The 18646-nt window shown below is 39.6% G+C and overlaps 2 protein-coding genes across 2 annotated transcripts; both read left to right on the top strand.

Annotated features, from left to right (window-relative positions):
* Positions 1–487: 487 nt before the first annotated feature.
* On the top strand, positions 488–8253 carry cry1b (cryptochrome circadian regulator 1b). Its single transcript, XM_069705240.1, has 11 exons — positions 488–1133; positions 3244–3352; positions 3715–3857; positions 4090–4274; positions 4459–4547; positions 4869–5009; positions 5268–5579; positions 5741–5892; positions 6356–6558; positions 7361–7486; positions 7873–8253. The coding sequence occupies exons 1-11, from the start codon at positions 976–978 to the stop codon at positions 7998–8000; spliced, it is 1746 nt and encodes a 581-aa protein (XP_069561341.1). The 5' UTR covers positions 488–975; the 3' UTR covers positions 8001–8253.
* A 2161-nt stretch (positions 8254–10414) lies between these two features.
* Positions 10415–15019, top strand: LOC138624760 (dihydrofolate reductase). Its single transcript, XM_069705239.1, has 6 exons — positions 10415–10631; positions 11718–11767; positions 12167–12272; positions 12414–12540; positions 13266–13381; positions 14157–15019. The coding sequence occupies exons 1-6, from the start codon at positions 10525–10527 to the stop codon at positions 14245–14247; spliced, it is 597 nt and encodes a 198-aa protein (XP_069561340.1). The 5' UTR covers positions 10415–10524; the 3' UTR covers positions 14248–15019.
* Positions 15020–18646: the final 3627 nt, after the last annotated feature.

Below are 18646 nucleotides of genomic sequence, written 5' to 3'. Positions count from 1 at the left end.
TCATCCTTTAAAGAAACCCTCACAGCCTCCTTGTCACCAATGATCCCCCCCCCAAAAAAAATATGAAAATAAAATAGAACTTGGTTGAACACAGCTGCGGGTCATTTTGACCCGAGGACAACACGAGGGTTAAGCGGTGCAGCCTCTGCGCTAACACGAGCGCACCTGATTCGAGGCATGCCTCGCCGCACGGCACGTGTCCATCCGGGTACTTCTGGGGGCGCCACATAACGCAAAACCAAGCCTCTGATTGACTGCTTTTAACGGCCACTTTTAGAGGTTATTTAGGGATTCTGTGCTCCAAAACTTAAACACGACAGGCATTATAGCAAGAATAAGACTGATTATCGAGATTAGGATGGTTTAAAACAACCCCAGGCGGCGCGTAAGCAGATGTCAGAAAAAGCACATTATGGAAACGTGACAGGGGAAACGTTACATAAAGGCTGATGCTGACCAATCGGAGCGCTCCATTTGTTCCTGCGTATGCTTGTGAGTGTAGATGTTGACATAGAAAGGACGTCTTGCATTGCTGTGTTTACCAGTTGTTATAGTTAATAACCCAGTGCTTAACGTGTTAGTTGAAGTCAGGTGCGTGTTAACTTTGTCTCGACTAACCTTGCACGTGGAAACAAACCGTAGGTACCAGTGCGTTTCTACTTTTTGAGATTTAGTTGACATATATCTGTGCGCCTGCGGTATTTATCTGCTGTCACACATGCAAGCCACTGCTGGTCAGGAGACCCAACTCTGTGGATAAATTCATGGAGCAAGGATAAGGTCAGACAAACCTTCAACGCTACCCCACGAATCCACTGACTGGGTTTTAAAACTACTTCATCGGTCCTCGGATGTTTTTGTGACATTTTTTTTTTTTTTGCCCAGAGATCTACGTAATAGGACGTCTTTTTTTGTTGTTGTTTTTGGGACCCCCATCTCACTTATACCACCCCACTTGTCAATAAAGAAGGCGACATGGTGGTCAACACGATCCACTGGTTCAGGAAGGGACTGCGGCTGCACGACAATCCGTCTCTGAGGGACTCTATCCGGGGAGCGGACACCCTGCGTTGCATCTACATTCTGGACCCCTGGTTCGCAGGGTCCTCCAACGTGGGCATCAACAGGTGGAGGTAAGGGAGGCGGGACAGGATGCCAGAACTTGTAACAAGTGGGTGATAAACGGGTGCAGAGCAGTGGTGGAAGACGTATTCAGGTCCTTTCCTTGAGTAAAAAAAAAAATACCAGTACTCCACTGCAAGTCAAAATCCTGCATTCAAAACAAACTATGAAAAGTAAAAACGCACATTGTGCAGTAACATGGTCCTTTCCAGTGTTTTACTGTTCTATACATGTTGTTTTCGATTGTTACAGTTACTTAAATGAGGTTGTTGCATTTTACTGGTGTAGATGTTTATGGCTGGACTAATTTTAACTTCGTATATACTGTTGGGTAGCAGTGAATCATATTGTACAACATCATGATTTTCATTCATTTGTACTTCAGTAAAGCACGAGCAAAAGTACTTTGTCACTTCTTCTGGCATTTTAAGATTCTCTAAATCCACTATATAAGATATACTGTAACTGTCACAGGTGGACAATGTGGACAGCACTATGAAATTGAAAAGATACTAAATTTTGCCTGCTATTGTGAATAGCAAATGACTTTGAACAAACCAGTATTTGACCAAACCTACGCATGGGCTGTCACCATGTGAACGTGTCCATAGTACAACAGAGGACAGGATTAGAAGCAGAATGATTTCAGCAGCTCTTCTATCGAGGCTACAGACAATAGAGGCACAGCAAAGTGATCCTTTCTAATGAGCTGTGAAACCTAGCATATTATTATTATTATATTAAAACTTTAATATTGTTGTAGACCTGTCCATATACAAACAGAATTCTTTATTTTAAAGATATAATCTCAAAGATTTCCATTTAAATACATTTATGTTAAGTCATTATTGCCCATTGAGGCGTACTGATGACTGCCCTTCTTTGCTGTATTACATACCGAACCAGCTGGATATTGGTGCCAACAATGCTGAGAAGAAAAAAAAAAAAATCACAAATGATGCACAGTTAGTGATGTGTTTTCTATCATCCGGCAGTGGTCACTCTACCAGAGAGGGTAGGTGGAGCTGATGCAACAGGCATGGTATTCAACTGTCAGCTGGCTGAAGTCACACTGTTTGGATGAAGTCCAAAAACACAGTTGCGATTACCGCTTATTGCCGTAGGTGCCGCCAAAGAGAACGAAGCACAAGTCTTTGAGATTTTAACTTTAGAGTCCTCATAATTTTGAGCAAGCCGACAACTCCTGCAGAGAATTAGTACTATTTATCTACCTACCTTTTCCGTGGTGTTACTTTGCAGGTGTACATATGTACATGTACCTGTCAGGAGATAACATTTTTGGGCACTGTCCACTATGTTGTACATATGTACAAAGGTGTAAAGGTTCGGGGCAGGAAGTGCGGTGCCTGACCATCATGACGATACAAGTTATTTTTCCCGCTTACTATCTCTGCTACTCTACGCTGAATGGGTAGCTGCAAAACTGGGTCAGTGTATTGTTATGGTCATTACATCATGCCCCCCTTACATCGACATTGACCTACATTAAACACTCGCGCTCACCAGAACGCCAGCCTCAGCTACACCACCTCAGTTACTATGTGCACACCATTTCTAGCTTATCACACACATTCACATCATTCACACTTCTCTGTAATGTTTAGGGCACTTTGACCGTTTGTATTTGAATAAATAATTTTCTGATACATTTTTTTAGTTTTTTGTCCTTAAAAGTACTGTGCTGTTAAGACAGTCAATATTTTGGTTTTAAATCACTGACTATCGTAGTATATTATCAGATTATTTCTACATGGAAATTGTTGTCTTCTTTATACAGTTTTCTTTTTTTTTTTTTTAATCAACCGCCCCACATAATAGGCATGAGTCTTGAGGCAAAGGCTTTTAATAAAGCTACACGTGCATGTCGAACCAGCTTTTACTTTTAGTTCTGTTAGGGCCATTGCTCTTCCATTGAATCTTACCTACCCATACACATCTAATCCGTGCAGTAGTGGAGGCATAAGCTCCCTCAATAGTTCATTCGCATCAGGTACCCCTGTGATTAGTGGTCTCATGATTGCATATATTGTATTTGTAGACACTGGGAGGAAGTCATTTCATATGTATAATTCTTTATTTGATCTTTCTGTTTGGTTGCAGGTTTCTGCTGCAGTGTCTAGAGGATCTGGATGCCAGCCTGCGCAAACTCAACTCCCGCTTGTTTGTCATCAGAGGCCAACCGACAGATGTCTTCCCTCGTCTTTTTAAGGTATGAGAGATGGAGTAGAGAGGATGATGCAGTCTATAAAGTAAACCTATTAAAAAAACAGCTGAAACACAATGCAATATTTTTTATACTCCACTGAACAAATGCAAAGGCCTCCCAAATTGCTGATACAGAAATAAAGAAAATATAAAAAAATCTCAAAAATCAAAATCACTTATGACTCTAGTTATATATGATGTGGCCTTTTACATGATCCTGAAACCAGTTTTCAGGTCAATCACTTTGGTTTTTCAATTTGTTGTTTATGATGTTCACATATCAAATGCATTCCTTTACAATATAATACACTGAATGTATAACAATCGCAGTATGTTTATGTGTTTTTGTCTTACTTTGTTACTTAGGAATGGCAGATCACCCATTTATCTTACGAATACGACTCTGAACCATTTGGCAAGGAACGTGATGCTGCCATCCAAAAACTAGCCAGTGAGGCTGGAGTGGAGGTCATGATGCGGATTTCACACACCCTTTACAATCTGGACAAGTGAGTGACTCTAAAGCATTAGTTAAGACAAACGTTCCATGGTAATAAACCTGTTTAAAACAATGCAGATTGTGGCCACCCAGTGTGTGTGTGTGTGTGTGTGTGTGTGTGTGTGTGTGTGTGTGTGTGTGTGTGTGTGTGTGTGTGTGTGTGTGTGTGTGTGTGTGTGTGTGTGTGTGTGTGCGTGTGCATGTAGGGATTCATTTTTAATATATTTTTCCTCCCCCCAAAGGATTATCGAACTAAATGGTAGTCAGCCTCCACTTACGTACAAGCGCTTCCAGGCTCTCATCAACCGAATGAACACTGTGGAATTGCCTGCGGAGACCATTACATCTGAAGTCATTAAAAATTGTACCACATCCATCAGTGAAGACCATGATGACAAGTTTGGGGTGCCCTCCCTAGAAGAGCTTGGTAAGCTTTTTTTTCATTTTTTTTTTTTCAATTTGTTGGTGTGTGTGTGTAGTTTGTTTGCATGTACACACTTAATGCACTGGTGTTGGTGTTTTTATAGAAATGCCAGACAGCATGCCTCAGTGTCAGAGTTGGGAGTGGGGGGCTAACAAAAGTTTTTGAGTCTAATGTGTTCCTTTTTCAGGTTTTGAGACAGAGGGTCTAACCACAGCAGTATGGCCTGGTGGAGAAACAGAAGCCCTCATGAGACTAGAGCGGCATCTGGAGAGGAAGGTAAAAAAGAACATTTTACTGAGCTGTGTACACACAAAATAACATAAACGTCGTCATCATGATCTCTCGCTTTAAGTCACCAACGACCTTGCTCAAGTCGCTGTTTTATTAGTTTGGTCAAATTTGTGTTGTCAAACTGTACAGCAGTGATTTAAACATGCACTTTTTCCATACAGACTGTATTCCATTATCCAGACTGACATTGTCGTTGTTCTTAACAAATGGGTGATTTAATGTGCACAAAAGGGACAAAGGAGAAGCCTTTCATTGCACATTTAAGGCTTCATCTTATTTCCAAACTAACAAATCGTCTTTTTACAGGCATGGGTGGCCAACTTTGAGCGTCCACGTATGAACGCTAACTCCCTACTGGCCAGTCCCACAGGCCTCAGCCCTTACCTGCGCTTTGGATGTCTCTCCTGTCGGCTCTTCCACTTCAAACTCACTGATCTGTACAGAAAGGTACGAATGAAACAGTTTTAAGATTAAACCAGTTTTCGAATCCCGTAGGTTAGCTTCATGTTCATGTGATAAGAGTAGGTAAGTTCTTCATCTGAGAGTCTTTTACATCCGTGTATCATAACTACTTAAAACCTTCAATCTTTTTTTCAGCCCCCATTTAAAATTTTGATTTTAAAGATTAATATTATATTTAATATCTGGTTAAAGATGATAAACTCTCAGTCCTCTCACCTGTCCACCTGTCCATCTGTCCATCAGGTCAAAAAGAACAGCACCCCACCGCTGTCATTGTACGGCCAACTCTTGTGGCGGGAGTTCTTCTATACAAGTGCCACCAACAACCCCTGCTTTGACAAGATGGAGGGAAACCCTGTGTGTGTCCAGATCCCCTGGGACCGGAACCCAGAGGCGCTGGCCAAGTGGGCAGAGGGACAGACTGGGTTCCCATGGATAGACGCCATCATGACCCAGCTGAGGCAGGAAGGGTGGATCCATCATTTGGCAAGGCACGCTGTGGCTTGTTTTCTCACCAGGGGAGACCTCTGGATCAGCTGGGAAGAGGGCATGAAGGTAAGAACCGAGAAAAGGATCAAATATTTGAGTGCACATGATGCAAACATGTCATTAATTATTTGGAGAGTGCGCTGAAAGTTTGAGTAAGTGAATGCACCTTGCTGCTGTGCTCTTGCGCTGATTTCTGCCATCTGCTGTCTCCCCCGTGTTTTCTACAGGTCTTTGAAGAGTTGCTTTTGGATGCGGACTGGAGTGTAAATGCTGGCAGCTGGATGTGGCTTTCCTGCAGTTCATTTTTCCAGCAGTTTTTCCACTGCTACTGCCCAATGGGATTTGGACGGCGCACGGACCCTAATGGCGATTACATAAGGTCAGGCGGTACTTTCATCTGTATCACATGAATATTAAAGCACTGGCCTTTGAAATGACTTGAGGGGGAACAAATAGCCTCAATGCTGTAGCTAATCAAAGGGGAAAGTAAAATCATGCTTTTTTTGGAGTCTCCCTTGGAGGGGGAATGATTCTTTGTGGTTTCACTAGGAATCCAAAAATATCAAAAAACTGTTTAGAGCTTTGTCTAACTTTTGGTGTTGGTGATATTGTGATCTGTATTAAACAACAGAACTTCTCTGTAATGCGAGATGTGATACAGTCATGTGCAGTAATTGCTAAATAGTGATGCAAACTGTTTGACCTCATTTTCAGTGTCAAGATGAATGGAACAAAATTAATGAACTTCCATGCTCTCAACTATTTCTGTCCTATGCCACGTGAAGTCTACTTTACCTATATCTGCCACATCTGTCCTCATTCTTTTCTTTCCCTGCTCCCAGGCGTTATTTGCCCATACTGAGGGGTTTTCCAGCCAGATACATCTACGATCCTTGGAATGCCCCGGAGGAAGTGCAGAAAGCGGCAAAGTGCATCATAGGAGTCCACTACCCAAAGCCCATGGTGAACCATGCTAAGGCCAGCCGCATCAACATAGAGAGGATGAAGCACATTTACCAGCAGATTTCCTGCTACAGAGGACTGGGTAGGCTCACGGCCCATATACTGATTAAATGCTCTATACCATCAATTTGATGTATAATTTGAATCCATCAGTATTTTTTTCCCGTTGATGTCACGTTCTCACTGTTTCTAGTCATACAAACAACAGAGCACTTGCTTTGCCTGACAAATGAACAGCACACAATATTGAATTAGGTTACTCTTATTTGTTAAAAGGCAGTTGACTGATGGCAACCCCATCACAGCCGTGCTCTTTTGTTAAATCACATTAACAACTATACAAGCAGGGGGAAAAAAGGCTGACACATGTCGAAACACTTTAATGAACGCAGAAAAAAGTTCACAAGGTTAATTTGAAAATTATACATTTCTGCAAATATACATCTGTGTCAACGTCTCTTGATCAGACCACAGCTTTTGAGGGCTGCGGTGTTAAAGACATGGTGTATAATAAGTGTTGAATCATTCTTTGACCTCAGAGCATCAAATTGCAATGATTTGTCTCTCCAGTAATTACCATACACATTATCACTAATCAACTGCTGTTGATGCTTTCAGTGGCAGGTCTCCCAAGGCATTAAGTGACTGAGTTAAACAGACACTATTTCCATAAATGTACAACGTTATGACTCTTGTGCAGTTTATGTGCACTTACCCATTAGCTCTGCTACAAAAATCGACTCGTTGGCTTGTAAAGGCTGCCAGACCTTTAAAGACGACAAAAGAACCATTTTAGCATCATGTGAACGAAATCAGTGTGCCTTTATTTATAGAAACAAGTGTTATCTTGTGGATTATTTTAATTTGTTTTGATTACTTTACAGGCCTGCTGGCAACGGTACCTGCCAATCCCAGCACGAGTGGAAATGGGGGAGTCAGCACAGGGACCAGTGAAGGTCCAGGGGGCTCCTCTGAAGACCTCTCCATACAGGAGGGAACATGTCGAACAGGTGCGTAGGTTTATATTGCATATTTATAGACACACATTTAAAGTGTGCAGTGCTGACAAGATGCTGTTATCTTATTCACACAAAGTCATCACACTCATGTCTAAAATTATTGGCCATGAGACTTGGATGGTATGTAGCGTGACATCAAATATCTGATGTAACTGGGCCTGCAGGATTGCTGTTCACTGTTGTGAACTGAATATCGGGCTTTATTACCGACCATAACTAAACTACTGTTGTACTGGAAAAAGACAGTGATATTGAACAAAGATAAAATGCCCCGAGCGAAGTTTCTGCACTGCAAAAAGGAATAATATTGAAAAAGTTGTTTAAGAGCAAATTTATCAGAAATTGACGAATGTTGTGTGTCTCGTGTTTTAATGCAGCAAGGGGACAGTCCTCACAGAAGCGCCGTCATGAAGAGGCTCCACCTGAAAGCAGCTCTAAATTCTGGAAACAAAGCAACAGCGAGCAAAGGGCAGAATACAAATGGTTGCCTGGCCAGCCTGTATGATCTGGGTTGCATCCTCTCCTGTCAACACAGTAATAACAGTTACTAACAACTGTGGTGGAGACTCAATGTGGTTGTTGGAACCATTGAAGGACACTTTATCGTACATGATGTTAAGACTGTCAGGAGTTACACTGGATGATCAGCCGCTGACATGTCTTGGTCACCAGATAAGGTACATTACACATCTCAGGAACGAAAGGAAGAATTTAGAACTCGAACGTAACAATTCAGAGGAAGAATATAAATATATTTTTTTAATAAAGCAAAAACAATGTATTATAAAGTCGTCACATCAGGGTGTTGTGAGGCTCCGTTGTCTTCCACTGACCAATGCCCTTCATTCCCTCAGCACCGCACATTAGGGAGATTAGGCCGTCAGTCTTTAATCATGTAAAATACCATCTACCAGTCAGTTATTCACTGAGCTGTGTCTAAACATCTGTTCTCAATTATTTATGTGAATGTTTTGTTTATTATCTGACTCCTTCAGCTTCCACACCTTAATGTGAAAATATAAAATGTTTCCCATCAGTGATGAAACGTGATCAGTCGACTGTGGAAGATCTGTTTTGTACAGCTGACACCCTCATCCACTGTTAGCACACTGACATGACATGACCTGGATAAAAACCTGACGTAAAAAAAGGTAAAATTATCAGGGTTTTATTTTCTGTTTTTTTTTTTTTAAACAACACACCCTTAAATGTTTCATGTCAAGAATAATAAGCTATCACAAGATGTAGGTTGTCACAAAGGTCTGATGTACAGATGTACAGCAGAAAAGTTGCTAAAGCATAAGTTTTGTAAATATTTACTGTTTTTGATTTTCCAACTTTTGTATGTAGCTCCTTTTTTTTAAATAATGTTACCCAAACTCAAAAGTTTGACCTTAAATGTATTTTCATTTGTCTCCCTTGTGATCGTAAATCTATTATTTTTGTATAAATGGCCAAATTCTAAATGTATTGAAATGGCAATAAAAGACAAAAATATTGCATCATCTTGTTTTTTGTTATTACAGTAATTATACTTTTTCAACTGCATTGTTAAAATGTCCCACCTGCTCCAAGGTTTCTTGTTTTATGGATGTTTTTTTTTACTGTAGCCATTTAAACGTGTTACAGCAGATGGCATTATGTAAATGTCTCAAACTTCAGTGTCTAACTCGATAATGGGTTACAAGTTACTTTTTCATCTTCCACGAAACAAGGAACTCTCAAATCAGCCGAAATCTGCATTTTCATATATCAGTGGGCATTACAAAGGCCAAACTATCTTGTAGATGCTGGACGATAATACGTCATGCCTCGGACCTTGTACCTGGTATCCAACCTTGCTAGACATACAGTGCATCCGGAAAGTATTCACAGCGCTTCACTTTTTCCACATTTTGTTATGTTACAGCCTTATTCCGAAATGGATTAAAAAAAAAAAAAAAAAAAATCCTCAAAATTAGACACGCAATACCCCATAATGACAGAGTGAAAAAAAAAGAGTTTTTGAAATTTTTGCAAATCTATTAAAAATAAAGAACGAAAATATAACAACGTACATAAGTATTTACAGCCTTTGCTCAATACTTTGTTGAAGCACCTTTGGCAGCATAACAAAATGTGGCTAAACTCCTACATGTGAAAACAGACCAGCATTTATGATGCAAGAGTTTTATATATAGAGATAACTTTCAGAAAGAAAGAAAAGAACGTTGAACCAGTCTAAATCTGCATTTTCAAAGGCCAAACTATCCTGTGGCTGTAAATTCAAGATAGCTACTTCATGCTGAGGACCATGCGTTTGGCAATGAGCCAAATCAGACATGAATTGCAGTGCCTCAAAAATTATTCTATGAAAAGCTTTTCATTTTCTTCAGCCCTCATTACATCACAAATCATTACATAAAAAATTTAAAAAAAAAAAAATCACATGCAAGTCAGAGCCTCAGTCTAAACCAGAATTTTTGGTGGGATTTTAAAATTACACTTATCTCACGATCCTTCTTGCAGTTTATCCATCTGCGAATACAATACAGTCAGTCATTTCATGTATACAAAATGTTGCTGGTGGTAAGTATTAAGCTTCCCTTCATCACCCACGTGATTCAAAGCTGTTCAACAATAAAACATGGGACTTTTTCTTTTCTTTACTTTTTCACTAAACTTTTTATTTCTTTTTGCTTGACTTCCCTTGACTGACATTCCCTTCATGGTGATTGCGCACAGGGGGGGTAGTGAGTCAAATTAGGCTTGTTGTTAATTTATTGTGTAATCAGTTTGCACACACCCTCGTGAGTGAGTCACGTTGCTGTCTGGTTGAACAGAGGTATAGTTATGTCTTCTGGTTGGGGGGGGGGGGGGAAGCGGAAAATCTGGTTCAACATGCATATTAACTAGTGTCCAATAGCAGCTGCCGCTCGGTGGGCGTCGATAAGAGTTCAAACCTCAATAAATTGTCCGCTTCACACACACAGAGGCACAATTACAGCTGCTGATTTCTATTCTGTCTGTTTGACTGCCTGTTGTCGGAGATGGAAGTGAACCCGGATAAAGTGCAGAAGAAGCCTGTTCGCCTCATAGCAGCAATTTGCAACGGCATGGGGATCGGGAAAGATGGAAAACTGCCCTGGAATATACCGTAAGACGCAAGCCTTTTGTGAGGTGGTCTTTCAGAGGCTTCTTTCTTTTTTTTTTTTCTTTCTCTCAGTTAGAAAATGCAAACAACTTCCTTTAATAAGACGTGGCGTTAGCGACTGCCGTTACTATTTTTTTTTTTATTTTTTTATCTCAGTTAGGTCTACATATCTGCAGTTACCAAATAGGCCAAAGCACTGCAAATTCACTATTTAACTACTGGATGGGTGGAGCTCGCATTTGCGCTGCCGGCGGCGGAGATAGACAGCTGCCGGTAAAGTGAGGTTCCTGCTGAGGTAGTGGTAGTGGGGAAATAGTTGTGTTTTTTGTGTTTTTTTTTCCGCTTGTTGTGCAATATTTTCTGCTGTGCCATGCGGGGATGTGATCGGTTTTGAGTTGCAGTGTTCCGGCCCGGGGGTGGTACTCAATGGGGAAGTTAAGCCTCAATTCCTGTGTACTCAGCGTTTTTTCTATTTATGAATTTGTAACAATAAAGATTATTTCCCGCTACCTTCTGGTTCTGTTCTCCTTAAATGATGTGTACAGGAAGCATTGTGCGTGGGTTCTCTATATTTCACATTTAGACAAGGTTTATTATAATATTGTTTTGACCTATACTGAAGAATTAAATGGTCATTTTAAGAACTTATATCGGTACAACTATTCTAACCCCATCCTATGCACATTTTGTGCAGCGTTTTTGAGATGATATAGGCTATAAAGCAGCTAATAAGAATTACTTTCATAGTTCTAAATGGAAGGAAAGACAAAAAGTTATCAAAACTGTGGAGAATGATTCAAACTCGGTTGCAGACAGTAACAGCAAGACTAGCTGCAAAGGTAACAGGTACTATTAAATGCTGAAGATTGAATTGCGGATTAGCATTGCTAATGTATCAATGAGAGATTAAGATGACCAGCAGTAATAAAACATCACGTTTACAGCACAGCAGTTTCTAAAGTGGGGACATTTGTGCAGGTATACAAATAAGAGACTTTGTTATTATTTGTGTCTCATTAGGCTTTTTGCTAAGCAGTACTGCAGGTGACTGTTTCCCGTTTGTTCTTAACACTGATGTGATTTCCACAGGTCTGAATTCCAGTACTATATCGACACTATCACCAGGGTGTCCAAACCAGGTATTCCTCAGCATCAGTATTCTTTCACAAGACATTCCTCATTATAGGACCGGGCATCATTCACAACTCTTAAATGCTGCTGCCAAAACATCTTTCTTTTGGTACTTACACCAAAGTTATCTGTCCATACTTTCTATCGTTGGATGTTTTATTAACAAAAATGTAAAATTATAATTTAAAATTGCACACACTTATAGTAGTTAGAAGATTCTGAGCTGATGACGTCAGAGTTAGGTGGTATGATGACAGAAAGTATTATGAATTTGAGCCAGTTCTATATATTCTCTACAACAACAATTCATGGTAAGATGTTGATACCCAGTCCTGTAACTTGTACCATCATTAGAAGCATTAGAATAATTGTATTTCAATTAAAATATTTTATTATATCCGGTCTAGGAAAGATGAATCTGCTGATCTGGGGCAAACGGTGCTGGTACTCTCACCCGGAAAGTATGTTCCCACTGGCCAATACTCTGCAGGTGGTGCTCAGTACAACACTGGAGTGAGTATTATAACACACACTCACACACACGCAAAACATCTGCATCAACAAGGGGAGTAACAAATTGAAAGTCATCCAGAAACTAATCCTTGTGTTTTCTTTGGTTTTCGTCTTTTGCCTGTGGCACCTCTTTTCTTACAGCACAGTTCCAGACTATGCCCACTTCTTGTGTCGAGACTTTGAGAGTGCCGTCCGCCTGGCTGCACAGCCTCCCCTCGCTGACTTAATAGAGACCGTCTGGGTTGTTGGTGGGGTGCAGGTCTACGAGGTAAAATGTTGTGCCCAGGGGCCTAATTTATAAAACATTGTGTGGGGTCAATACTAGAAGTGTACGTGCGCACAAAAGGAGAAAACGGCGTGCGCAAAAAAATATTCAGATTTATAAAACCGTGCGCACGCACACCTGCACTCAATGTTCCCTTTATAAATCACAATCCACCACAGAACTCAAGGTGTTTGTGGATGAGGTGGAGGATATGAAGCACATATTTGTTCGGTGGTCACAGCTGTGGGGTCAAAATCGAAAGAAAATGCAACGGTTATAAATGAGCCCTCTGGTCTGTTTTGAGTGCTGGCTCATTTCCACACTGTTGTGGCTTATTCTATTATATTGCCAGTTTTTATGTTATTAAAGCTTTTCACATGTTAAAGTATGTGCTGTGGAAAGGGCCTGTAGCTGTTTTATACCTTATAGATCCTTTGCTGTTTATCCAGCATTTTTAGCTGCAGTCTGGAACATATGTGCAAAAGTATGAATCAGTTGTTAAAGAAAAAAAAAAAAAAAAGGAGGCTTGTGTTTGTGCATCTGTCTCAGTGCAAACATCATAGAGATTTGATTCAATTTAGGAGGTTGAACAAGCCGATACTGTCAAACATGTGAAGACTAAAATGATGTATCTGCTTACGGGAAAACAAAATGGGGACACTACATTATGTTAATAGTTACTGCTGTTAATGTGACCAGAATCTCTTCTCCCTCTTCTTTTTGATCAGGATGCTATGGCGCACCCGTGGTGTGACTTGCTGTACCTGACAGACGTCATGGCTGACTTTGAGTGTGACGTTTTCTTCCCTGAGTTTAACAGAAAACTATTCAAATTACAAGAAAGGTACGTTTATTTTATTATTATTTTACCTTATTTTTAAGGTTTTACATATAAACTTGTAGCCAGTTATGTTGAATATAACCCCAGTGATCCCAGCAGCCCATGAGAAAGTGATTCTAGCTTTTTGTTACAAAGTCAACATCAGTGTCATCTGTCAGACTCGTTGTTGTTGGTTTTAAATGCTAAGCTCCAAAGGTTATGCTGACTTCACCAAAACTTTAAACGTCTTTGTTATTTCAATTAGTCAAAGTCAACTCAATTGTTAATTCACCATATGTACAAGACATACAGAGATCAAAATATTGTTTCTCACAGTCCCCTGGTGTGCAAAAATAAAAAGATAAAACAAGAAAAGTATAAATATGTAACAATAAAAACAGACAGCAACCACAGTGATGCTAGACTTTAATATATATATATGTACAATGTAGTGCAAAAGCGGGTCCATAATGTAAAGATTGTCCATGAGTCTGTTTTTTATAAATTAATTACTGTTAATTACTGTGAATATGAACTACTAAATGTTGTTAACTTAAGATTACATTTTTTTTTGTCGCTTTTTCTGCAATAAATTCAGTTGAAACAAATAGTGAAATTTGCTTCTTTTTTTTTTCAGCACGTTCCTTTCCACAATAAGCTTACTTATATCCCATTTCATGATTTTGAAGATGTTTTATGCTCAACTGCAAGTTGCTTTTGATTGATTTTATTGAAATATGTATTTTACTTGAGCTATTTCACTTATCTTTTTTGTTTTCTCTCTTTTATTTCAAAATAGCTTTCCTGGTGTGTTCTGTGAAATTCAAGAGGAGAACGGCATCAAGTATAAAATCCAGGTGTACAAGAGAGAAGACGCTGATGAGGATTAAACAGAAAATACCGACATGGTCAGAAAACATTCTGATCACTGAGAGCCTCATCTGTAGTCAACATTTATAGCAGAATGGACTCGTGGATAGAATGTAGAGATTAAAACTCCAACCCACAGTGTTTTATGTTTCTTTAAATCCAAGAAAAGCCAATGTATTGGTAAGACTCTTAGTAATCATGCATTCCTGTCAGTGTAAATATGACATTATGATTTTGTAATCCATGAAAATCTTTCAAACACTGTGAGCACAGACACTTTAACAGCAGTCCTGTTTGTTTACCCAAATATTTCTGTATATTTATGTCTTAAAATTTTCCCCATTTCTGCTCTTTAAGATATTATGATCAGATCGGGTATAACAAAAACCCTCACCTGTCTTGTTGTCACTTGTCAGTGTTCCCATCTTGTCCTCCTCTTCAGTAATCTTGCAGCTGTAAAGAAAATATGCTCGTCAGTCAGCAGCCTGCGTCAGTGACAGCCTGTATCACAGCAGATCTGCTCCTCTCTCAGCCAACACGACACGTGCCTGTTTAGAAAGAGATATGTTAGTTATAACACAGGTTTCCTTTCATACCACAGAAACCTATTTAAATAAAGATAGAGAAATGTTACAGCTTGTTGTGGTTATAAATAGGTTGATGATGGTTTTTACTGTCGTTTTTTGAGAATCTTCACACAAACATGAGGAAATGGTGAATTTTTAATGGGAAAATAATGCTAATAATGTGTGAATCCTTTTTTTGCCGTTTGAATAAAATCATCCAAACTCATCTGGTTGTATGTGATCCCTTTAGCCACTAGATGGAGGCATATCAATGAGACAAGGGACGGAGAGAGCCTACACTTGCTACCAGTTTCTAGCAAAAGCATGTTTTTAAATGTGATCTATGAATAAATTTACTTTATCCATCCATTATCTATGCCCGCTTTATCCTGAAAAGGGTCACAGGAGGGCTGGAGCCTATCCCAGCTCACTTTGGGCAAAGGCAAGTTACACCCTGGACAGGTTGCCAGTCTATCACAGGGCCACATAGAGACAGACAGTAACAATTTACTTTTTAAGAACAAATAAATGAAATAGCCAATTTTAAGTGATTTAAAGAAATTCAAGTGCCTATTAGCTCCGTGAAGTGTTTGTGGTTAGATCCAAAGGGAATGAAGACATCATGAACTGACAGGTGACTCAAAGGTTCGAGTGAAAACACCTGTTTCCCTTTCATTTTACCATGGGGAGTTTCCTGTTGCCTCCCTCATGTAGTTTTAGCATAGCTCAGCCCAACTTTGTAGCATGTCACTGTGTGGCTGTAGTGTTTCTAAAAGATTTAAATGTCATAATACACCCAAATATAGAAAGCATTGAGCTATAAAAAGTCAATTACAATGTGAAATACAAAGAGGTTTTTCCTCACAGCAGGTAGTTCGACTCATCACAGCAGGAAACGCACAGGTTTGATGTTAACAAGTCAGGAAGTCATCACGGTGTGCATTCATGCTGGAACTGGCTTACCTGCTGCACAAAGAATGATATCAATGTCATAAATAACAAATGTGCTTTTCCTGCCTTTAAATGTCAAAATATCTGCAGTCAAAAAGGCCTGTTTCTAATAAGGGCATGAACTAGCCTCGTTCACATCAAACAGTACGGTGCAGATGGTTCCCAAGGAAAAAGTCACCAAACATACATTTGCCAGTTAGTCTTCAATTTTGAAGACTTTTTACGTCTAAAACAAAAGTGATGGTTGAAAACAAATTCTGAAAAAGGATCATTCTCACCTTTGTGTCATTGTCCAAGTCTTCTGTGCTTCTGTGTGGTGCATCAAACCCACTGGTTCTGGACGGTCGGAGAGCTGCAGTTCTAATAGCGATCAAATCAGTCATGAATGAGTAAATGACAGGTATACCCAACAGACTACAGTCAACTAGTGAAACATGAGCCTATATTTCAAAACTCTGAATCTCAGACGCAACCTTCAATTTAGAAACGTATTTTCTTTTTGTCATTGAACATCCATCAGTGTGACATTTATTTTCCTTCTGCAGTAAAGCATATTTGTGTTGTCATCGGGTTGCAGGCGCGTTTGAGAGACAAGTAATGACAGGAAACAAACTTTCTGTTTTAGGAGGGAAGAGAGAAGTGGAAATTTATGATGCAGACGTAAATACACTGGAGTAGCTCACAACATGTGGTTAAATGTATTTTCAAGCTGAAATTGAATGAGTGACATTAAAATGAACTAAAGACAAATTTTGAAATACTGTACAATTTTGCATTTTCTTATGTTGTGATTTTCCTTCTTTGAGTCATGGTGGAATATTTAAGTGCCAACGAGCTTATTTTCCACCTACAATAGTTGCTTTTGAAGAACACTTCTGAAATAAATATTCAGGCACAAATTTACACTGACTTCAAATAAGGAATATTTACTGCATTAGTGGTCATCCATGCTCCTGCTTCAGCTGGAAATCATAGCTTCTAATTGCAGATGTCATCTGTTTCTGGTGAGATATGGCCCATAAAAGTAGTACGTTAAGCGTGGCTAATATCAACCCGTCGCGTGTTTGAAATGAAAAAGGACAATTTATCCTCTCTCTTATTAACCTCTCTGGCTTGTCTGTGTAATTCAATAGCTCAGTACGAGAAAACATGGCTGTCGACAGAGGACAAGAGGACACTGGGTAAGAAATAGAGGTGACTTGCATTTCTACACCTGAGTCCTCGTCTCATCTGTCTCGCCTTGATACATCCTGATTAACTCCTTGTATTTATTACTCGGCATCAGTGAAAGACCTTAACCTTGCAACGTGATGACTTAAAGGAAATGTCAGTGATGTCTGTGTAAAATTAGAAACCTTCAGCGTATCAGCTGCAGTGTACTTGAGGTAATGTTGTAGCCCCTCAGGGGGTCTGTGTTGTGAATGGTTGGAAAATGAACTGTAGTCAAGCATCCATCTGCTGAGCTCAAATTCATTACCAGATGCACTCACTTTTTGCATCATCTGCCCAGTGGCTATCGCCATGGTTACAGGACCATGGTGAGTGATGCAGCAGATGGGAATTGGAAGTTGTTAACGTATAGCCCCACCCCTCTGGATATACAAGTCCTCTCTTCCCTTTGTTGTGACCCCCATCGTCTACATTTCGAGAGCGAAGGAACCTTGAGGTATAAAGTCATGGCTTCATTAGCTGTGATGCTCGTTCCCATTAAAACCACTCTTATGCATGTTTCAAGGGCTTCCGCCAGCTTTGAAACATTAAGACACATTCAGAATGAGACAGGGAACATTTTAGCGTGCCCTCTCTTGGTTTAAACAATGCCCAGTATGATTGCAAATTGATTTTGAAGCTTAGTCTACACTAAAATAAATGTGGGCACTCACCCAAAGGCAGACTTTTTTAGAAGCGCATGGCATGCATAGACATGAAAATTAATGAAGCCAAACCTAATGGCATATCAATTTTGCATTAATGAACTGCAACACAACTGCTTTTTGAAAAAAGATTGCAGCAAAGTGCCTTCACAAAATGTAAAGCACCTCCAATCCAAATCAAAGAAACATCATTTTCCTTCCTTTTTTTTTTTTTTTTTTTAATCTCCGGGTACATTAGAATTTATTTGAAATGATAATGAAGCAATATTTTAGTAGCAAAATAGCTTATAATAAAGTGTCGCCATCTGTAGAGTAACAATAAAAACCTGAGACAGTTAGATTTCATCCCTGAGGGGAACAGTTGTGCTGTGAAAATGAGACACTCGCATATAGGATGTAAAGAAAATGGTTTGAAAAGCCTGGTTTGTCCCCCGCTCTTCTCAGTAATACACTCGATACACAAGTCAGCACGTCTGCTGTTATGCCATTATGTCATGCAGAATTTTATTATAAGTTATTGAAGTGAGGTAACTTGTAAATAAAGTGCAATAATGTTGTTGTTTTTCATTCAACAAGGGATATCTTCCCCCAAAATTGTGACACAATAAGATGCTATTGAGTTTTTCTTTTTTCTGATATCATTGCACATCCATCCTCATCTCTTCAAAAATAAATTTACAATATGGACGTTGCATATAAACAACTTCCAATATGAACATCTAATTTGTTTTCCACTGATATCAAAGTTGTCAGTTTGATTCTCCTGTCCTCATGTCTAAGTGTTCTTGAGCAAGACACTGAACCCCAAGTTGCTCCAAGTGGCAGGTTGGTGTTGGTGTGTGAGTGTGTGTGAGTGGGAATGGGAGGAGAAAATTGTAAAGCACTTTGTAGACTGCTAAAGTCTTGGGCTGTAATATAAGTGGAAACCATTTACCATCCTTACAGAAAAAAAAACACATAAGTTTCCAATGTTTTCCACATGTATGACATGTTTACCACCTGTTGCCAAATATGATAACGTGAAAAAT

The sequence above is a fragment of the Brachyistius frenatus genome, unplaced genomic scaffold, assembly GCF_029030835.1.
Source record: "Brachyistius frenatus isolate BFR_SWC_R1_liver_20210118 unplaced genomic scaffold, ASM2903083v1 Contig_55, whole genome shotgun sequence".
Classification (NCBI taxonomy): domain Eukaryota; kingdom Metazoa; phylum Chordata; class Actinopteri; family Embiotocidae; genus Brachyistius; species Brachyistius frenatus.
This window is presented reverse-complemented; position numbering and strand designations above follow the sequence as displayed.

Excerpts from the sequence above, each read along its gene's own strand:
- cry1b (XM_069705240.1), top strand. The coding sequence starts at position 976 with ATGGTGGTCAACACGATCCACTGGTTCAGGAAGGGACTGCGGCTGCAC. Across the intron at positions 3,353-3,714 it reads TCTTCCCTCGTCTTTTTAAG|GAATGGCAGATCACCCATTT; the intron begins GTATGAGAGATG and ends TTTGTTACTTAG. Across the intron at positions 5,893-6,355 it reads CCTAATGGCGATTACATAAG|GCGTTATTTGCCCATACTGA; the intron begins GTCAGGCGGTAC and ends CCCTGCTCCCAG.
- LOC138624760 (XM_069705239.1), top strand. The coding sequence starts at position 10,525 with ATGGAAGTGAACCCGGATAAAGTGCAGAAGAAGCCTGTTCGCCTCATA. Across the intron at positions 12,273-12,413 it reads GTGCTCAGTACAACACTGGA|CACAGTTCCAGACTATGCCC; the intron begins GTGAGTATTATA and ends CTTTTCTTACAG. Across the intron at positions 12,541-13,265 it reads GTGGGGTGCAGGTCTACGAG|GATGCTATGGCGCACCCGTG; the intron begins GTAAAATGTTGT and ends CTTTTTGATCAG.